General features: G+C 32.6%; 3 protein-coding genes across 5 annotated transcripts; 1 reads left to right on the top strand and 2 right to left on the bottom strand.

The window, feature by feature from the left end:
- The first annotated feature begins 1,433 nt into the window (after positions 1–1,433).
- LOC103487810 (squalene monooxygenase SE1-like) lies at positions 1,434–5,172 on the top strand. The gene is made up of 8 exons (XM_008446295.3): positions 1,434–2,024; positions 2,526–2,637; positions 2,762–2,936; positions 3,424–3,592; positions 3,749–3,967; positions 4,052–4,327; positions 4,408–4,686; positions 4,779–5,172. Exons 1-8 carry the CDS (start codon positions 1,779–1,781, stop codon positions 4,887–4,889), a joined length of 1,587 nt encoding a protein of 528 aa, XP_008444517.1. The 5' UTR covers positions 1,434–1,778; the 3' UTR covers positions 4,890–5,172.
- Positions 5,173–5,541: 369 nt separating this feature from the next.
- Positions 5,542–8,398, bottom strand: LOC103487809 (uncharacterized). Of its 3 annotated transcripts, XR_537336.3 has the most exons (8): positions 7,894–8,397; positions 7,464–7,505; positions 7,184–7,312; positions 6,367–6,614; positions 6,177–6,213; positions 5,986–6,043; positions 5,766–5,915; positions 5,542–5,635 (listed from the first exon to the last, which is right to left on the bottom strand). XR_537336.3 is itself a non-coding variant. In XM_008446294.3 (7 exons), the coding sequence occupies exons 1-7, from the start codon at positions 8,032–8,034 to the stop codon at positions 5,836–5,838; spliced, it is 732 nt and encodes a 243-aa protein (XP_008444516.1). In that variant the 5' UTR covers positions 8,035–8,398; the 3' UTR covers positions 5,542–5,835. The 3 variants fall into 3 exon arrangements, 2 of the variants coding, with proteins under 2 accessions (XP_008444516.1, XP_008444515.1); XM_008446294.3 differs by having other exon boundaries at positions 5,542–5,912; positions 7,894–8,398; XM_008446293.3 differs by having other exon boundaries at positions 5,542–5,915; positions 7,894–8,398.
- Positions 8,161–11,895, bottom strand: LOC103488536 (1-aminocyclopropane-1-carboxylate synthase 9). Its single transcript, XM_008447334.3, has 5 exons — positions 11,749–11,895; positions 11,285–11,416; positions 11,015–11,175; positions 10,075–10,917; positions 8,161–8,236 (listed from the first exon to the last, which is right to left on the bottom strand). Exons 1-5 carry the CDS (start codon positions 11,893–11,895, stop codon positions 8,161–8,163), a joined length of 1,359 nt encoding a protein of 452 aa, XP_008445556.3.
- Between the last annotated feature and the right edge of the window lie 7,796 nt (positions 11,896–19,691).

A 19,691-nucleotide genomic window follows, 5' to 3' on the forward strand; every position in this document is an offset into this window, starting at 1 on the left:
TTGAATTGAGTAATATACTTTGATGCCTAAATTAGCAGGAAGTGAGTAATTTAATAAAACACATACAAAGTAGAATTCAAACTCTCATTTAGAGATTACTTTACTTTTAATTTCTTCTCCTTTGAGGTTGTTAAATTGGTCCTTACCAACAAACTAACATTTGATTTGGTTCTTCCACGTTCTTTAGTTTTGTCTTAAACAACTCTCAATAAATATATATGTATGTATATAACGTCTTTTTAGAGTATACATCGAATATTTAATTACCATCATGTTGAATTGCATGAATATAATGTTAAGAAAGTAACTTTTTTTTTTATTGGAAACCAAACATATCGATCTCGGCTAAGATCAATAACTAATTATTTGTTAATTTAATATTGATATAAAACTTAGTTCAATCCTAAGTTTCTATATCCAATTTTTTTTTTTTTTTTTTACTTTCAACTAATTTTAAATAATTAAAAACACACTAATTTTCATACATGAAAATATTATCGAATACGTTAACATCTTTGATATTAGAGGCAAAAATGAGTCCAACTCAATTTACGACGTAGTATTCAATATATTAAAGATTGAGATTAACAGTTTGATTATGACTTCAAACAATTGTACAAGAAAAGAAAATCATGGAATATATTATATACTTTAGCCAGCTCTATAAGATTTAGGATAAATGGAGGAGTGAACGTCATTCTTTCAAAGGATGCCTAAGATATTAGCATAGAGAATCTTGTGGTATTCGATGCATGATCTTGGTCCCCAATCTTTTTGGAGTCATAATCTATTTAATTTTCTTATGCTCCGTAGGGTCGAGGACTATCGATAAATATTTGAATAATTTCAAATAAACAACCGATAGAATGAACCTTCAAATATCTCTATATGATATTCTTCTTCAATAAGCAAGGATTCTACGTACACGTTTCTTCACAATGATATAATATTATTACTTTTGGATATTTGCTCTCATGACTTTACCTTTAATTTCATCCAAAACGTCCTAAATGTTTAGTTAAAACATGTTGGATGAGAACTTGAAAAGAAGTGTGGAAGAAATATAGTTTTACACATGAAGTTTATTTATTTTTTCTTCCAAGCATGCATCGTCCTAATCACCATGATATCACAATCACATGTATACGTTTTGAAACCCTTCCAAAGGTGATATTCCAACTTTTGCAAAAGAAAAACAGAAGTTTATGGATTAAATTCTCACACTTTTTCTCTATACATAAAAATTATTTGAATAAAAAATGATGGAGTAAAATATAATTGATAAATGAATTTTACTTGGTTACGAAAATTATATAGTAAAAGACAAAAGGATGAAATTTATGGAACAATAAGAAAGAGATGGCCATAAATACACCGTACTTGTATTCATCTCTTTCGATAAATTTTCAAAGAGGAGGAGTTGTTGACGTAATTTACTAAATACAAATGGGACAAACACTCACTCTCTTATATTGGTTCATGTAATTTAATTAAGAGTTGTAATTAAGTTATGATTAGGCGCTACAATTTTGATGTATAACTAAATAAATCCAAAGCGACTGTTCATGGAAGGAAGGAGACAGAATGATGGATGTATAACGTAATGTATGGATGTGGTTCACTCTCCGCCTCACAATTTCTATAAAACCGTCCTTTCTTTTTCAATTTTCACTTCCCATAACCAATTTTTTCTTTCGTCGTCGTCGTCGCCGCCGCCGCCGCCGCGGGGATCTCCCCTGAGGTCGACGTGATTTCCCATTCTCTCCAACTACTAAACAATGGTGGATCACTGCGCCTTCGGCTGGATCTTCTCCGCCCTCCTTGCCTTCCCCATTGCTCTCTCTCTCTTCCTCTCTCCTTGGAGGAATCGCCGAGTTCGGGGAACCGATTCCACGCCGAGGAGCGCTAGTGTCAGCAGCTCTGCAACCACCAACGGAGAATGTAGATCCGTCGACGGCGACGCCGACGTCGTCATCGTTGGAGCCGGTGTTGCCGGTTCCGCTCTTGCTCACACTCTTGGCAAGGTACAATCGTTGTTTATCTATTGCTTTATTTTGAATTTCGTCTTTGTTAGTGAGTATCGATTATTAGTATAAATTGATATTCGATTCATAGAAACCCTTCCAATGATGAAGAATCTATTGAAGATTTATGGAAATCATTGAAAACTTGGGGGTTGTAAATTGCTTTTCCATGTAACCAATGATATGACTGGATGATTGTTTTTAATTTCTTTCTTTCTTATTGGTGAATAAATAATAATAAAAAAAGTTATTCAATTTGATTATTGTTGACCAAAGGACAAAGTTTGAATTTATATTTTAAAACTCAAACCAAAAATTCAATTTGGTCTATTTATTTTATGTGATTGTTGTTCATCAATGTCGATTATTATTTTCAAAAGTTGGGTGGTTAAACTTTAAAAGGAAAGAAAAAGATTTGTACATACATGTATGTTTTTTTTCTCCCTTTTTGTTATTTTTACAATGGAAGCAAAGCAAAGTTGATGACATAAAAATTGGTAGGATGGTCGTCGAGTTCACGTGATTGAAAGAGACTTGACAGAGCCTGATAGGATCGTTGGTGAATTATTGCAGCCTGGTGGCTATCTCAAATTGATTGAGTTAGGACTGCAAGGTTTGTAATTACTCATGGCAAATTTTCTTACCAAGTCTTTGTTTTTTTGTTTTTTTTTTTTTCCTTTCTTAAAAGTAAAAAATATTCATCAATTAATTTAGGGAAAAATATGTTTGTAATACAGATTGCGTTGAGGAAATTGATGCACAGAAGGTGTATGGCTATGCCCTTTTCAAAGATGGAAAGAATACTCGACTTTCTTACCCATTGGAAAATTTTCACTCTGATGTATCTGGAAGAAGCTTCCACAATGGACGCTTCATACAGAGAATGAGGGAGAAGGCTGCTTCTCTTCCCAAGTATGTTCTTTTCGCGTTTGTTTTCTGCTTCATTTTATGAAATTAATTTTACTGTAGTTCATCAATTTAAGCTTTTGGGTTGGCCACTATAATAGTAACTCTTGAAGATCTTACAAATTTTTTGTGTTAAATGTTAAATTTGGTTTTTTGAAGTACTGATTCTGTGTAGAGTACACATTTTTGTGTTTTGCGATTCGTGTCCTTCTGAATTGTTCAATGATATGAAACTTTTGCTCTTGAAACGTTGGGGTTTGATTGTATTGTTAAGAAGATTTGGACAATTTGGGGTAGAAATTAATGTTACTTCTATATGCATAAATGGATTTCAGACAAAGTTCTTAGGTTTGGTTTAGAGTCGCTCAATTGACTCGTTAAAGTCAAAGAGACAAACATTCACCATTGATACTTGTGTATTTCTTGTGATTGGATTAAAGAATAACCACTCATGAATGAAATTATTTACATGCTCTGTTTCCATTTCTTGTAGTGTGAGATTGGAGCAAGGGACAGTTACTTCGTTGCTGGAAGAAAAGGGAACGATCACAGGTGTGCAGTATAAGTCCAAAAATGGTGAACAAAAAACAGCATATGCCCCTCTGACCATTGTTTGCGACGGTTGCTTCTCAAATTTGCGCCGCTCTCTTTGCACCCCAATGGTAAGGAGGCTTCAATTATATGCAGTGGTACCCCAAAATAGACATTTACTTTCTCTTAGGATTTGTGATTGGCTGCAGAATGATTTGCCAACTGCATCAAAACAGTGAATAAGTTTTTCAATTTCTGAGCCCTTTTATCTGCTCTATCTTTTGCAGGTTGATGTTCCATCTTATTTTGTGGGATTGGTTCTGGAGAATTGTCAACTTCCTTATGCAAATCTTGGGCATGTTGTTCTTGGAGATCCTTCTCCTATTTTGTTCTATCCCATTAGCAGCACTGAGATCCGTTGTCTGGTTGATGTTCCTGGTCAGAAGGTTCCTTCTATATCAAACGGTGAAATGGAAAAGTATTTGAAGACCGTAGTCGCTCCTCAGGTACAATTTTTTCAACACTCTCATTTCATGCCAAACCATGTGTTCTAGCGCTTTGAACTGATGAATTTACCATTACTCGTGTAGGTTCCTCCGCAAATCCACGATGCATTTATAGCTGCTATTGAGAAGGGTAATATAAGGACAATGCCAAATAGAAGCATGCCTGCCGCTCCCCAGCCGACACCCGGTGCCTTACTGATGGGTGATGCATTCAACATGCGTCATCCTCTCACCGGTGGAGGAATGACAGTAGCTTTGTCCGATATTGTTGTGCTCAGGAACCTCCTCAAGCCATTAAAAGACTTGAATGATGCACCGACTCTCTGCAAATATCTAGAATCCTTTTACACTCTTAGAAAGGTATTAACATTAGTTTTTGTTGTTGCAATCCTATGAGCCTTTGTAAGTAAAAGCTGTAATATATTCGTCTCAAACTGCAGCCTGTGGCTTCTACAATCAACACATTGGCAGGGGCATTATACAAGGTGTTTTGTGCATCGCCAGATCAAGCCAGGAAGGAGATGAGACAAGCTTGCTTTGATTATTTGAGCCTTGGAGGAATATTCTCAAATGGGCCTGTCTCCTTGCTTTCGGGATTGAATCCTCGCCCATTGAGTCTCGTTCTCCATTTCTTTGCGGTTGCAATATACGGAGTTGGTCGCTTACTGCTTCCATTTCCTTCTCTAAAAGGCATCTGGATTGGAGCAAGATTGGTCTACGTGAGTTTTGAACTAACAAAACACATCTTTTCATATTTTCCTCTTACACAAGTAATCGGTAACAAGAAATGAATTGGGTTTGTTTGTTGTAGAGCGCATCAGGAATCATATTTCCAATAATAAAGGCGGAAGGAGTTAGGCAAATGTTCTTCCCAGCAACTGTTCCTGCTTATTACAGAACCCCACCAGTTCTTAACTCATAGCATCAGAGGGATGGGATACACAAAGGAAGGATCAAGTTGGGCACTGTTTATATCATAATTCAGGAGGAAGAAGAGGCATAGCATGGAAGAGAAGGTCTTTTTTCTTTTTTTTTTTTGTTAGATTTTCGTTCTAATTGTGGATTAATAAAACTGTGTACTTGTGATCTGGAGTCGGGAGTGTAAATATTACTTCATTTCTTTCAACAGCCCCCAAACATTAATGTATTGTCGAATTGCTTGAGAACACTTTAGTAGTGGGAGTAAACAGACTTCTCTTTGTTTAGTTTGGCAATATTTTAAATTCATGATATTGTGCGTTTTCTTATTATTTTTTCTCCATTTTCTAAACAATCAATTTAGATGAGTATATTATCACACATAATAATGTTAGTTGAGGCAGTTATTAGATGGCTAAAATATTGCACGAAATAATATAAATAAATAAAAGGAAATGCAAAATATAATAAAGATGTTTGAAAATAGACTATAAAATACATCCATTTCCAAAAGTATAAAAATGCTTCTTGAATTATTGGGTGAAATTGAAAGTTTGAGATGTATTATTAAAACCTATCCTAAAATTCAGGGTATTTTGTATAACTAAAATTTCCCAAAACAAACCCTTTTACAAAGCTACAAGCACTATAACATCTAACGCGAATGGAATTTAATATGTATTGAGAACTCCTCGAATAGTGTGTTAAACAAACAGAAAAAGTTCGCCGCGCCTGCGTGATATCACGCCCCTATCGAAAAAATATATATATATATATCAATACATCACCCACTCTTATTTTGTTGTACTTTAAGAAACTCAATTTCTATGAATAAATACATGATTAACGAGGGGGCTTTCTGCAAAAATACCAATAATACCTCATTCTTTTAAAATGGTTACCGGAGCTCCGATCCATCGGTGTCTATCGGTGCAGTCTAGTCTTATGATCTATTGTCTATTGTTCTTTCTTTCTGACTTTATGGCCTCGTAAGATGTCATAACCTCTTTGAACTTGGCCTCAGCAGCTTCTGCAACATAGTGATCATTAGGGGCTATAGTAGAAAATAAGTGATGTGGGAGCATCGTCTATGGTTCTACCTTTATTATCTTGGTTCTGATCTGGATGAAACTGCTTCGCCTTGGATTGGAATGCTGTCTGTGACCATGAACGAAAAATCCAATTCACAATCCAAGACTTGGATAATAAAATACTTCACAGAAACTAACACCAAAAGCTTGAACTCTAGTACAATAGTAATATGTGAACGTATATGAATTAAGGAATATACCTTAATCTCGGCATCTGTATAAGGTGTTTTTCGACACCTGTAGCAGACATTTAAGACACGATGTCACTTTTAAGATAGACAATTGAAAAGAAAATGCAATTTGTAGTTTTAGAACTTATAACTAAAATGGAAGGAGAAGAAAAAATATCCATAATTTAATTGTAAGCAAGTTAACGCACACTAAATTCACCTGTTGAGACCCAAAACTGTATAATGATGAGATAACAAGTAACTTGGTCTGTCAGTTGGAGTTTCTCTATAATTATTTGTGTTACTTTGTCTTTGCTCTCTGTAGAATGTTTCGGCCTTCCAATACCAATCATCTCGCTGGTGATGTTGATGATACGCACCAGGACCATTTTCTCTCCAGCTCTCATAGCCTCTCTTGTATTTGTTCCTCTCTCTGTTGAATACATTCTGCATGCGTCTTATGCGTTCCTAAATTAAACAATGCACAGAGATATCCAATCAAACTAAGAGCAAAAGGACAAGACATCAAAATCCAGAGTGAGAAAGAAATAAAATAAAGGCTCCAAAGAAGATAAGACGAGTCATGGTGAGAAATTGGAAGTTTTGAACCCCAAGAGTGTCATGGTGGTAATGGATTGGGATGTTTTAGGATAGCTACAAGGTCCAAGTTCAAACATATGTCGAGTAATGAATAAGAGTTACCAGAAAATTTAAACAATTTGTTTCATTCAAAAACTATCCTTGAATTGGCAAAAGCCACTATAGGGAATAGAGGGGTAGGGCACCAGAATCATGCAACGAGCGGCGACCCATATACGACAATCATTAAAATTGAGTTTACGAGACAAGGGTGAAATGAGACTCTGGCCAAAAATGCATCACTAAAGCTTCAAATAAAATTTTAAATTCAAATTAACAAAGAATGCAATATGAATCCAAGGCCTTTATACAACTTCAGAAAATGAAATAATAACATTGCAAGACCCTGTTCTTGCTGGACGAAAAAGGAAAATAATAAATAGCCACAAAATTCTTACCACCCTCTCCATTTCTTCTTCATACTCCTCTTGCAGCCTACGATTATACCTTTTCCATGCTTCCTCCTGAAATGATGACCGGAAAGAACGGCCACTTCCTGCACCCCATGATGATTGTGTCCTGCTCAACTTTTGTTTAACAAAATTATATTATCAGCCACCATATTTCAAGAATATATCACCAAATCCGCCCCTTCCTTTTCTTTTTATTGTTGTTTCACTTTCACAAACGAGTAAAGAAAATATGAAATATCATAATCAAATGTAGTCACGCATATACCTGAGTATATACCCAATCAACAGTCTTCCGCAGCTGACCAACCTGCCCCAAAACAACCAATGTCAAATTGTGTAATCCAGCAGTTGGTCGATTAAGCAGTAACTTAAAGGAGAGAAAATACTTGATGGAAATAGCATCCAAGTACGCCAAGAAATTCAAGCAAAAAGCCCATTGCGGAATATACTCAACTATAGAGACTCATGTAACTTCTTATCATTCATTGTTAATTAGGGTTATTGTGTCAGTAGATAGCAGTTAGGATAAGTTTAATAGCATATACTGATGCTAGCCTTCTCAATCGAAAAAATTTGAACAAACCATTTCATTATAGATCGAAATTCACATTGCCCATCACTATTCAAATTTCCCTTTTAAAGAAACTGCGTCAGCAATAAGTAGGCTAAATAACGGAAAGTGCATCAAAACTCACGGCGAGAGTGGTGGCAGAGGCACCGATCAGACCGAAAAGAAGAATTCCCCAGAGTTTCACGTCCTCCGCTTTCTCTTGGTGCGGTGGTCTCGGCGATTGCCATTGATTACCCTTATCCGGTTTTCCATTTTCGTCGGTCATCTCCTTCGGACGTTAAAAGTTGCGTTCAGGTGAATGTAATGGCAGATATTGTCGGAATTCGAAACCCTAGAAGCATGGTTTAGGGTTTCCACACCCTCCTCGTATTTCAATTCCGCTCTTCTCCCTTTACCGCCACCGCCTTGAGAAACAAACCCTACTCTGAATTTGATCGTTCACCGTCTTCAATATCTTCCTCTGAGATTTAAGAAGGGTTTGATCGAAAATCAAAGGAGAAGAGACGAAGATGAAACCGAATTCAGTTTTGTTTTGAGGCTAAAGTCGTAGAATCAAATCAACGCAATGAAGTTTTGTGTAAAGGTGAGGACTAATAAGATTACGAGTCGGGAAACTGAAATGAAGCCGGAAAATTATGTGTTGTTATTATATATACTTTTTCATTTTCAATTTATATACCTCAATTAATTTTTATCACCAACCTAATGATTTTTTTAATCTATTACTAATGCATGAATAATATTTTGCTATATTTAAAAAAAAAAACTCTTAAAAAATAGAAAAAATTAACACTGAAAATAAGAAAAGTTAATGTCAAAACCCTTTTAATATGTTTTTTAAGCACATTTTCAAAAATTAAAAAGAAAAAAAAAAAAACTAAAACTGACGTAGTTTTGAAAAGTCAACGATGGAGGAGAGGATCCTGAAAGAAAAGAGGGGACGGCCCATAATTAAGAGTAATCAAACCTAAGCAGCCCATTAAGGTGGATAATAGCCAGCCCATTTAAGAATCCCAGCCCAAGCCTATATTATAAACAAGATTGCAGAATGCATTCAGAGGAGTTTGATCTTTTTTCTTTTTCTTTTTGAGGAAGTTTGATTTTATGTCATAGTTTTAATCTATATAATGTATATATTTTCAGGCAATGATTATATTTTTTTAATCTTAATAAAATGCCCTTACTTGTAATTATTTAGATTTAATGAAAGTAAAATCGAATAAAATCACTTTTATCATTTTCTCTTTTGTCTCTTTCTCAAAACATTCAAAATTCCATTGAATGTGCATCTAATAGCTAGAAGACCAAAGTTTAGTCATAAAAATTGCTTTCTCCTTTCTTAGAAATTTGTCCTCACAATTTTCTAGTTAAGTGGTGAATTTGAATTTCATTCTTGCAGTTTGTTTTGTATTGCATATTTTCTTCTTCTAAATGTTTAGTAACAAAAAAAAAAAAAAAAATCAATTTTGCACTTATACGATTCTTAGCTCATGATTGTTTTGTATTTTACGTATTTATTCATTTGAGCATGTTTAAAAATAAAAGTCTTGTGTTGTCTTAATTCTGTTACGGTGTTTAGAAATATTGACAAGTAACCAAGCATATTTAATTTATGGCTATAGATCTAGTCCATAATCGTCAAAATCTTAGATCCCCAAGTAACATAAGTTAGTTAGGTTTGTATATTGATTAAGCAATTATGATCTAGTAACTTTCAAGTTTAACTTAATTAGGATTGATTAACCTCAATTTCAATGGTACTTAATTAAGTGATTCCCAATTAATTGTTTGACTTAACAATAATCATCGATATTAATGCCAATCGATTTGCATGTTTGAGGTATTTTTCCTCTAAATATAAAGATCAATATATTTGATTAATTGGGCATCCAGACCCTCTAGGTTAGTCAGCTAAAATTATGTTCATAGAATAGCAAAAAGATGTGCATGATTAATCTATGATTGAGTAGCAAATAATATTTCTGATCTTTTTGAAATTTTAATCCAACTCATTTCCAATTTACTGCTTTAGTTCAATTTGTTACAGACAGAAACCAATACATCAAACCCCTTGGTTACAACAAGAAGGTGAATTTGAAGGAAAATTGATCGATTCTACGTTGATCGACCCACATTTATTTTACAACCTTAATACTACGTACGGAATTATATAGAGCAGAAAACATAAATATAAAAAGCAAGGACTATGTTTGGATTCGTGATTCACTCCTCCACCTGCAATTAGACTACATTATTAGTAATACATTATATGTTAGTGGGGGAGAGTTCGTAGGCATTGAGAGGTGAGGTAGAGTTGAGAAAGGTCTTAAGACGATGCATGGCCACCTTGAAAGTGTGTTCCTCCATATTGGCAAAGCACATTCTAAACCAACCGGGTTCAGAGCAATGAAAAGACGAACCGGGAGAGATATTAATCCCAACCTCATACAAAATCGTCTTCCAAATCTCCATTTCCTCTTCGAAACTCGGGTACTTCAAAAGATGCCTCATATCCACCCAACAAAACAACCCTGCATTCCCTTTCAAACATCTAACACCGCCCTGTCGGAGACTCGACTCCAACATCAATCTCCTCTTTCGAATCCTCCGCTTCATTTCCTGCATATAATTGCCTCGAAATTTTTCATCCCCTACAATTTGCGACACAAAATACTGTGTTTGAGAAGAAACTAAACAAAAGCTAGACATTTTGGTAGCCGCATCCACTACTGCTAGGTCGTTTGAATAAATCATGCCCACGCGGAACCCGGGTAGGCCCAGATCTTTGGACAAGCTGTACACCAAGTGGATTCGGTCCCAAATTGGGAATTTTTGTAGGTTCGGGTCCATGACAGTTCGAAACTTTGGGTGCTCAAAAACTGTGGCGGAATATATCTCATCGCTCACGATGTGGATTGCATTGGCTATAGCGAAATCCACCACCGAGTCAATCTCTTTCTGGCTCAATGTGGTGCCTAATGGGTTGGATGGGTTCGTAATCATAATCCCTTTGACTCGTAAATTCAATGTTTGGGCTTGCTCCATGGCTTCCTCCATCGCCGCTTCTGTGATTCGGAAGCTGTTTGAACTCGAACAATGGATTGGAATTATTTGAACTTCTGTACGCCATTTTAAGTCCCTGTCAAACCTACATTCATATATATGCTTATTATTTTTTCTATTTTCACAAACGCACTAATAAAAAGAGAAGATTTATATATTGGAAAGTTATTGAATTTATTTACCCTGGATAGTAAGGAGTGGGAACGAGGAACGCTTCACCGGGATCGGCAAGACAAGATATGAGGATTTCATTGGCAGCAGTTGCACCAGCGGTTAGCACCAGTTTGTTCATCTCAAATTTCATTTTGTTTCCTCGTATTTCTTCCATTGATTCAACCAACGCCTATTATTTATCAAATATTATTTCAATAATAAACAAATAAATAAAATAAAAGAAAGAAAAGAAAAGTTGAAGAGCCCTTTATGAAAAACTAGGGTTGTAGGCTAGGTACCTTTTTAAAAGCCGGCAAGCCATGGTAGTCTTGAAATAGAGCCAATTCTCTAAACAAAGACACTCCATTTTTTCTCAATCCTAAAGCATCTGGATTGTTCTCCATCCACTCATCCAAGAAGTCATAACATACCTGCAAAACCCATTTAATATTACATATTCTTTTTACATACAATAAAATTCCCTCCCTTCAAAACCATAACCATAATCATATGATCATAACAAGCACAAAAGAAACCACTCCTTAAATTTTTAAAAATTCATTGCTACGTAACATATTTTTTGTTTGGTCTTACTTTTAATTCATCCGCCTCCAAATCTTTTTCTTACTTCACTGCTAGAAGGGTTGATCAAATAGCCCAACCAACTAGTATCGTTACATGATAACAAATAATTCGACCATGTAGTTAAACTACAAAAGAAATAATGGTGGTTATAGTCCAACGAACATTATTCAAGGATTACCCTGTTTTCGGCAAGACCCATTTGGATAATCCCGGAGGGGTTTTGAGTAGGGTGATAAGGGTTCTTCTCGTACTCTTGCCATCCAAAGAAGTAGGAAGAATTTTGTCCATGAGAATCATGGCCAGCTTTAGTAGACAACATTGCCATCATATATGAGTGTACAGTATGTAGGTAGATAATAGGAGAGGGAGAGATGGAATATATTCTAGGGGTTGGTATATAGGGCTATATTGATATTGAAATATTCTGTGTGTGTTTGTGTGGGGAACTTAGAGTGACATTTATATATCTATATATATAGGGAGGAGAGGAGCTTTAGGGTGCATGAAATTAAAGAGTTTAATTTTTTGTTATAACAAACAACACAGTTTTGTGACTTTATTCGCTAATTCTCTCTCTTCTATTTTTCTTTGTCTCTTTCTTGTAATTGATTTTTTGTGTTTTTTTTTTCTTTTTGTAATTTCCTTTACACTTTATTGAATACAGGATTTAGTACATATTATGTGTTTGGATGCTCTAAGTCAAATAATCCTGTTGAAGTAATAGCAACATTTTTCAAACTAAATTATAAAATATTTAAATGTGAATCCAGGAAGGATTTGGCTGTTTTCTATTACATGAGAGGAATGTGAGAAGAAGAATTTGAAGGCTAAAGGTGTACGTAGGTTAGATTGGATTGAACTAGGTTGCGGATTTTTTTGGTACCAAACGAAAATTCTAGTTGTTCAATTAAATAAAGTCTTTTTGTTCTTACAAAGGAAATAAACGTGCATTCATTTAACCATACCATCCCAAAATATTATTAATAAAAGAATATTACATATTGAGATTCACAGAGTTAGAACTACGTCTTAGTACGTAATGATTAGTCTTAAACCCAACCTAACCCGGATTTATTTCTCATTTTTTCTTTTCAATTTTAAATTTGAAAGTTGCCTCTATGAATATGACATAATTAATAAAAAAAATCTTATGAAATTAAACTATATAAGTACTATAAATCTATTGTATTTAATACAAAAGGAAAACAGAAAACACAAATCATAGCAAATCTATAAAAGAAAATTATTTAAAATTCTCAAATTAATCACTAAAAAATAGCAAAAACAAAAATAAGATATATATTTAATTTGAGTCAACTCAATTTTCTTCTTAGTCAACTAATAATCCAGTCCAATTTGAAAAAAATAGAAAATGTTTAACCAAATCCAATCCTTTATATTTTAAATTGATAGTCCAAATTGTTCAAATTGTTTGAACAAAACAAATGAATTTATTTTTCAAATTGTTATCCCTCTATTGGAGGGAATTGAAATTTATTATTGTAATTTTAATCTAATGGTTATTATGTGTTGATTTAAATCAAACTTTTATAGGTATGGATATTGAATTTGTTAGAGGAGACTCCCAATATGATAGAGCAAACTAGTCAGCAACACATGCCAAGCTCTAGCTAGATCATCAAGGGTATCGAAGGATTATAATGAATTTTTCTAAGAAATATATTTCGTTAATAATAGTTTATTTTTACTCAGCCTATTTGGTTACTGTCGTCTCTACATTGCACTCAAATGGATGCAATATTTAAATTCATTCTTTATTTTTTTATTATCCCAAAATAGTGATTTTCCATGTATAAAATTATTGCCATTGATTATCATTAATAATATGGAAAACCAAGGGAAAAACTTATCCCAAAATTCCCTCTTTCGTGAAACTTCAACTGAATTGCCATAGGAGGGACGTAGATTGATAAGATCACATGGTGGCATACCAATTAACTAGTTCTTATTCTCATCTTTTACATCATTTATCATTTATAGGGTGTGGAATGTGAATCACCAATTCATCTTAAAAGTTAAAAGTCGATAGGATTAACTTTCCATTTTTTTTTGACATAATATTATTTAAATTCATATATATATATATATATATATATATATAAACAAATCAATCAAACCTTTAATCCAATTTTTGTTTTGTATACCAAATTAAGTATGTAGATGGGTTTTGAAAATTGAAAATGGGAGTTTAAGTTAGGTGAAGGTTGTAAATTAATAAATTGAAATTGAAAGGGTTGAAAAATGTAAAAGTAGTAACTGAAAGAGAGTATAAAAATTAGTTGGGTAGTAAAATTAATTAATGAGAAAGGAGAGAAGGCGTGTATGGTTTTCCATATTCACAAATTTTACCGACAACATGGCTCGTGCGAATCACACGCAATTGTCCCACCCATTCACTTCTCTCTCTCTCTCTCTCTCAATTTCTTTTGGGGCATGTTTTAATTTAAAGTATATATATATATAAATGATATTTCATCAAGAGATTAGTCTTGATCCAAAGTTTTATTTAAGTTAAATGTGTAAGAATAAATTTAATGTTTGTAATTAGTGAGGATAGTTTGGGATTAGGGTTTGAGCGTGGTGGATGAAGGGAACGCGGTATCTGACAAATGGCTCCGAAAAATTGAAAAATAAGGAAGTAGCGCCACGTGTCAATGGATGAGAGAGAGGAGAAGGATATGAGAGTGGTCCATGCAAATTGGTTGCCTTATAAATTGAAAAGAGCGGACCCCATCAACGCTTTCTTGTCGCCTTCCCTAAATAAAAAATATTAATAAATGAACAAACTTATTACCAATGTTAGCATTTGCCTGTCCTAATAAAAATTGGTGTTTATTTAAGTAAGTATAATAAGTAGTAATAATATTTAAAAAAAAATTGTAAATATTAGTTTATGAATAATAAACTTTTATTATTGATGAACTATAATAGATTCTTTTATATTTATATTTTTGAATCTTTTTTATTATATATGTCAATCATTTAAATTTAATTAATATACTTACAACTATTTTGTTTTTATTCAATGTTAAAGTTAGAAGTTAGATGAATCGATCCATACCCAATCGGTTATAAAGAAATTGAAATAATTATTTTTAGTTCAATCTGACTGTCTAAACAATTAAAATTTTAATATTCTACTTTAATATTTAAATGGTAATTTTAGATTAAAAGTTAAGAAAAGCTTTGTTAAGTATCCAATATATACAATCGCACTAGTAATAAAAAATTTATCAACTTTCTCGTAAAATTGACGTACGAAAAACAATTTTTATCGTAAATTCCTACGTAAAGAAGCATTCTGGTATAACCTTAAATGATATATAATTAAATTTGTTTTTGTAAAAAAGAGTTAAAAATGTCGAATGTAATAGAAAGCGACGCATAGAAAGGTGCCTAAGGTCAAAAAGATCTTACTCATAAAACTCTAAAAAAAGCATACTGATAATAGAATAAAATTTGTTTTTTCATTCTCTTTCATCTATGGTTTTCTTATTTATTTATTTATTTTAAGTGAGATATAATCAAAGGTCGAATTTTATAATTTACATAATCGATGTCACTGTCTTAAACATAACAATAATAAAAGTAGAGAATCTCTTTTTTTTTTCTTCTTCTTTCACTTTAACTCTGCTCTTCGGTACCTCATGGTTGACGGTTCTATCATGTCTGACTCTGATTTGTGTCACAGTTTTCAACTCAAAAATTTAATGTCAAATATCTATTCTTATTAACTATTAGATATACAGCGGTCTCGAATCTCAAGAATACATACATTCTTGGAACATAAATAGTAACCATCAAAACTATCATTTTTTGGATATCATGCCATGTCTTTGTATTTAATTTAATTACATTTTGTCCATATGAGTTCATTTCAACTCTAAAATTTGACCTTATCCAATTAAGAAAGAAAAACAACTTAAATTTTTAACTTATAATTAGATTAATTTAACCAACTAATTAATACAACCACGAAAAAAATTCAATCCCACACCTACTTAAATTGCCTAACTCAGCTTTAACAATATCACAATCTAACAAAATGTCAATCAACTTAAATTTCACAATAATTTAAATCTTTGATATTTGACTTATTCCGATCCTAATTACTTTAAAACACACACACATATACACATCAATTTTTCCTTTCTTAAAATTATTAAATATTTCTTAAATCATCAATTCAAGGCAAAAGAAGTTATGGATAAATGCTAAATTAGAAATTTGACTTATGTTACAACTATCTAAAAAAACTTAATAATTTTTGCTGAGTCAAAATTCAAAGTAATCGGTGGTTGTACAATTTTTCTCAACAATAGTCAATAACAATTTTCTTTGGAAAAATAGAGGAGAAAGAAAAGAAAAGAGAAGTTTGTAGTAGAAGTTGTGTCGAGAGAGTGCCAAACTTTGAATTGGCATATGATATTATACTTTCTTTGGTAGCTTAAATAATGAGTGGCATTTTGGTGAGAAAAATTTCTCTATACTTTTAGTATAACGTCAAATAATGAAGGAATGTGTATCGTATACACTGACGTAGGGTACAACTAAATTATTTTAATACTATGGGGCCATTAGGTAACTTTTCCAAATTCCAAAATGGAAAGAAAGGAAGAGAACTCAAAGTTTGAAAATGGAGGAAAAGAATAACAAAACATTAATGTTTTCTTTTGTTTTAGGGTAATGTGTGCAATAAATGAATTAGTGAGTACAAGTGGCGGTGGAGAAAAGAAAAATGGAGGAAAGCTAGCTAAGGCATAAACAACATTTACATTTTATTCAATTTGTAGGAAGACTTTTCAAGGTTTCTCAGTCTTTTTTGATTAGACATTCTGAGCTTTAAATGGAAATTCACTATTCTATATCACTCCCTCTTTTGTAGCCCCCCCTCCTCTTCCTCCACTTCCCACCTTTCTTCAAAGTCAATAAACAAAACATTCATTATTGTTCAACTATCTCCTGTTACAAAAACATAGAGACCTCACATTCTATATAGGACATGCATGATTTATTTTTCGTAAATTATCTAATACAATATCGTGAGTCGTACATATAAACTCAAATAATAGATATATGTTAAAAAAAAATAATAATTCAACCCAAAAGGATGAAATTATACGTACACATGTACTTCCTCTAATTTTATGGAACGAAATTTAAATGTAAAATAAAAACTTGTAGCATATTAAATCTTAATCAACCAATAATATTTAAAATTTATGTCCATAGGTATTTATATCTAAGATAGAGAGAGAGAAGCTAGGAGAGTGAAGGCAATGAACAATGTTGAATTTATTGTTAATAATGAATTCTCTCCTGGTTGGCCCATTTGTACTTTAGATGAGGGAGGGGAGGGAAAAAATAGTGTTAAATAATTGGGGGAAGAGGCACGTGGGGTATGAATTTTAAAGTGGGAAAGAAAGAATAAGATATGAAGAAGAAGAAGAAAGAAAGGTAAGGTCATGTTAGAGTTAATGGAAGGCATCATAAGAACGTTGAAGCCTAATTTTGATCTTTTGAATGGGCTGTATGTTAGTGGTACTTTGATATAAAAGAAAAACCAAAAAAGTTTCAAACCATATAAAATTAACACCGGTGATTTAGAGTAGGTCAAGGATTCAAATACCTCTCAACTTTATGATTGTCACACACTTATATATAACTAACTTTGTATCAATCTTAAATAGTCTTCCCTTAAGATTAGACTTGAGCATCATTAATCAATGTAGCCCATTGTTGCATTTAAAACTATAAAGCCACAAAAATTGAACGTTGAAATTTATCCAAGAAAACTGTGAAAAGCTAAAGAAAAGTATAATTGAACCCAAAAAGAGAAAAGAAGAAAGATCCACAACAAAAATGATAATAGAAATTGTGGCGTTTGTAGGTGAACACAAGTGTGTTGAAATTGATGCAACAGAAGAAAGAAAAGTGGAGGGGGGAAGAGAGGCAAACCCAAATAATTCTATCTGTTCTTAAAGTGAAAAAATTCCCGACAGAATTGACTGATTTGACCTCCACCAACAATCTTTTCTTTTTTAAAAAATTAATAAATATTATTTTTCCGACCGGAAGTGATAAAAGTCCAAAGTCGCTTTAATTATAACTTCGGAGCGAATGATGTCTTCTTTTCTGTTAGCGTAAACTATCTTTCTCTTATTTATTAATTTGAACTAATATTTAAATATAATCACGCAAATGAGATCGTGAAATGTAAAAATGGATGAAAACGAGAGTTTAAATTAAAAAATACGTAGGAAGAAGGAAAGATAAGGAAAGAGTTTTGTATTATAAATTAGGTCCAAAATATGAGATTTAAGCTGAATTTTAGATTATATTATATTATAAACTCATTTCATCACGATCGTCGGACAGTCCGTTAGCAATATTTTTCATTTTAATGATTTGTTTTCCAATTTTGTGTGTCACTTACCTTTGAGGAGACAACCCTTGTCTGCAGCAGGCCATACCTACTTCATCTCCCATTAAAAAAGCTCGTTTGTTTTCAAATTAATTATTACTTTGTGCAACAAAAAAACAACATTAAAAAAGAATGTCTCTCCTCACAAATAAATTAATTAATAAATAAAAAGAATGTTATAAATGAAAACTTCCACTATGAGATATTAAGCTCTCCATAAAACAAAGACAGTCGTAGTACAATTAGGTACGTGTAAAGGCATGAGAAACCCTTTTATTATCTTGAAGAAAAACATAGCACAAATTACAAAGTTGCGTTTTTTCCATATTAACTGGCAAATTAACCATCAAAACTAATACAAAGTATAGACAGGAAGAAAAGATGACAAAAATGGAACTGACAGGAAGAAAAAAGAAAAAATGGTGATAGAAATATAATTAGGGTTCATATAATGCATAGACGGAAAAAGAAGGTGGTCGGGCCATGCCATGCAAATAGTGTAAGTTATTGGGGGTTGGGAAAAAAGTGGGAAAGCTTTTTCATTCTGAGACCCTATAATTTTAGGGTTCTTTAATTGGCTCTTTGCTCCTGAAAACGACAGTTTGATATTGAGGATGAGGATGAATATCCAATATGTGTATGTAATATGTGTCTTTCTCTTGTTGCCTTTTTGCCAACTTATTTCCTTTACATCTTACCCATTTCCTTTCTTTGTCAAATATACTTTTCTTTTTCTTTTTCTTTTTCTTCTCTACTCTTTTCCATTCATATTCGAAAAGATCGTGACAATGAAACTCACGTAACTCTACACCGTTTAATGTATATGTAAAGAGCCAAAAAAATTTACTAAGTATTTTGAATTAGCATGTTATGTGATTATTAGGAAAACAATAAACGTATTGTTTAATTCACGTATCCATTGGTTGTTGAGAGACTATCATTTTGTGGTAGTATGTGATATTGCCAATGACCATTTATCAAACACGGAAATTCTTTTATTCCGTAGGTTTACTTAATATATTCCCGGTCTAAATATTTGTTTTGGACTTTTTTCCTCAAAATTAAAAACAAAACTACATTTTAAACCATGGTTTAATTAGGTTTTATTGACAGAACTTTTACGGTCGATGATATTATGTAAAGTAAAAGTAAGGCATATTACGTAACTTAACCAATCAATTTCGTCCTTAGATTAATTAACACCACCAAATTATATAAACACTATCTCCTAAACTTGTTAGTGTTATATCTTCAAAAAAAAAAAAAAAAAATACTTTTCTAAAATTTTGAAGTGAAATTTCATGAATTAAGAGTATACCTTTTCCACTAAATTTTTTTATCTTTTCGATGTATATAATTGTTTTCTTTGGTTGTGAACGATGTACCATAACAATAATATATTGTTCAAAATCGACAAGATTTTTTTCTTTTTGAACAATATGTATTGATAGTGTGGAAGAACCAAATCCCTAACTTAAAAATGGGTTAAATATATGAAGTTTTATACTAATTGACCTATACTCATTTTAACCCGAGAATAACTTTTATAATGTGATATATCACACGGTCATATCAAGTAGCTTGGAGCATTAATTAATTGAGTAAATTAGTAAAGGACATGGGTTTGAAGTTAGACATGTGAGTGTACTTATAAACTATTAAATGGTACATCAAAA

This window comes from Cucumis melo, chromosome 3, assembly GCF_025177605.1.
Source record: "Cucumis melo cultivar AY chromosome 3, USDA_Cmelo_AY_1.0, whole genome shotgun sequence".
Classification (NCBI taxonomy): domain Eukaryota; kingdom Viridiplantae; phylum Streptophyta; class Magnoliopsida; order Cucurbitales; family Cucurbitaceae; genus Cucumis; species Cucumis melo.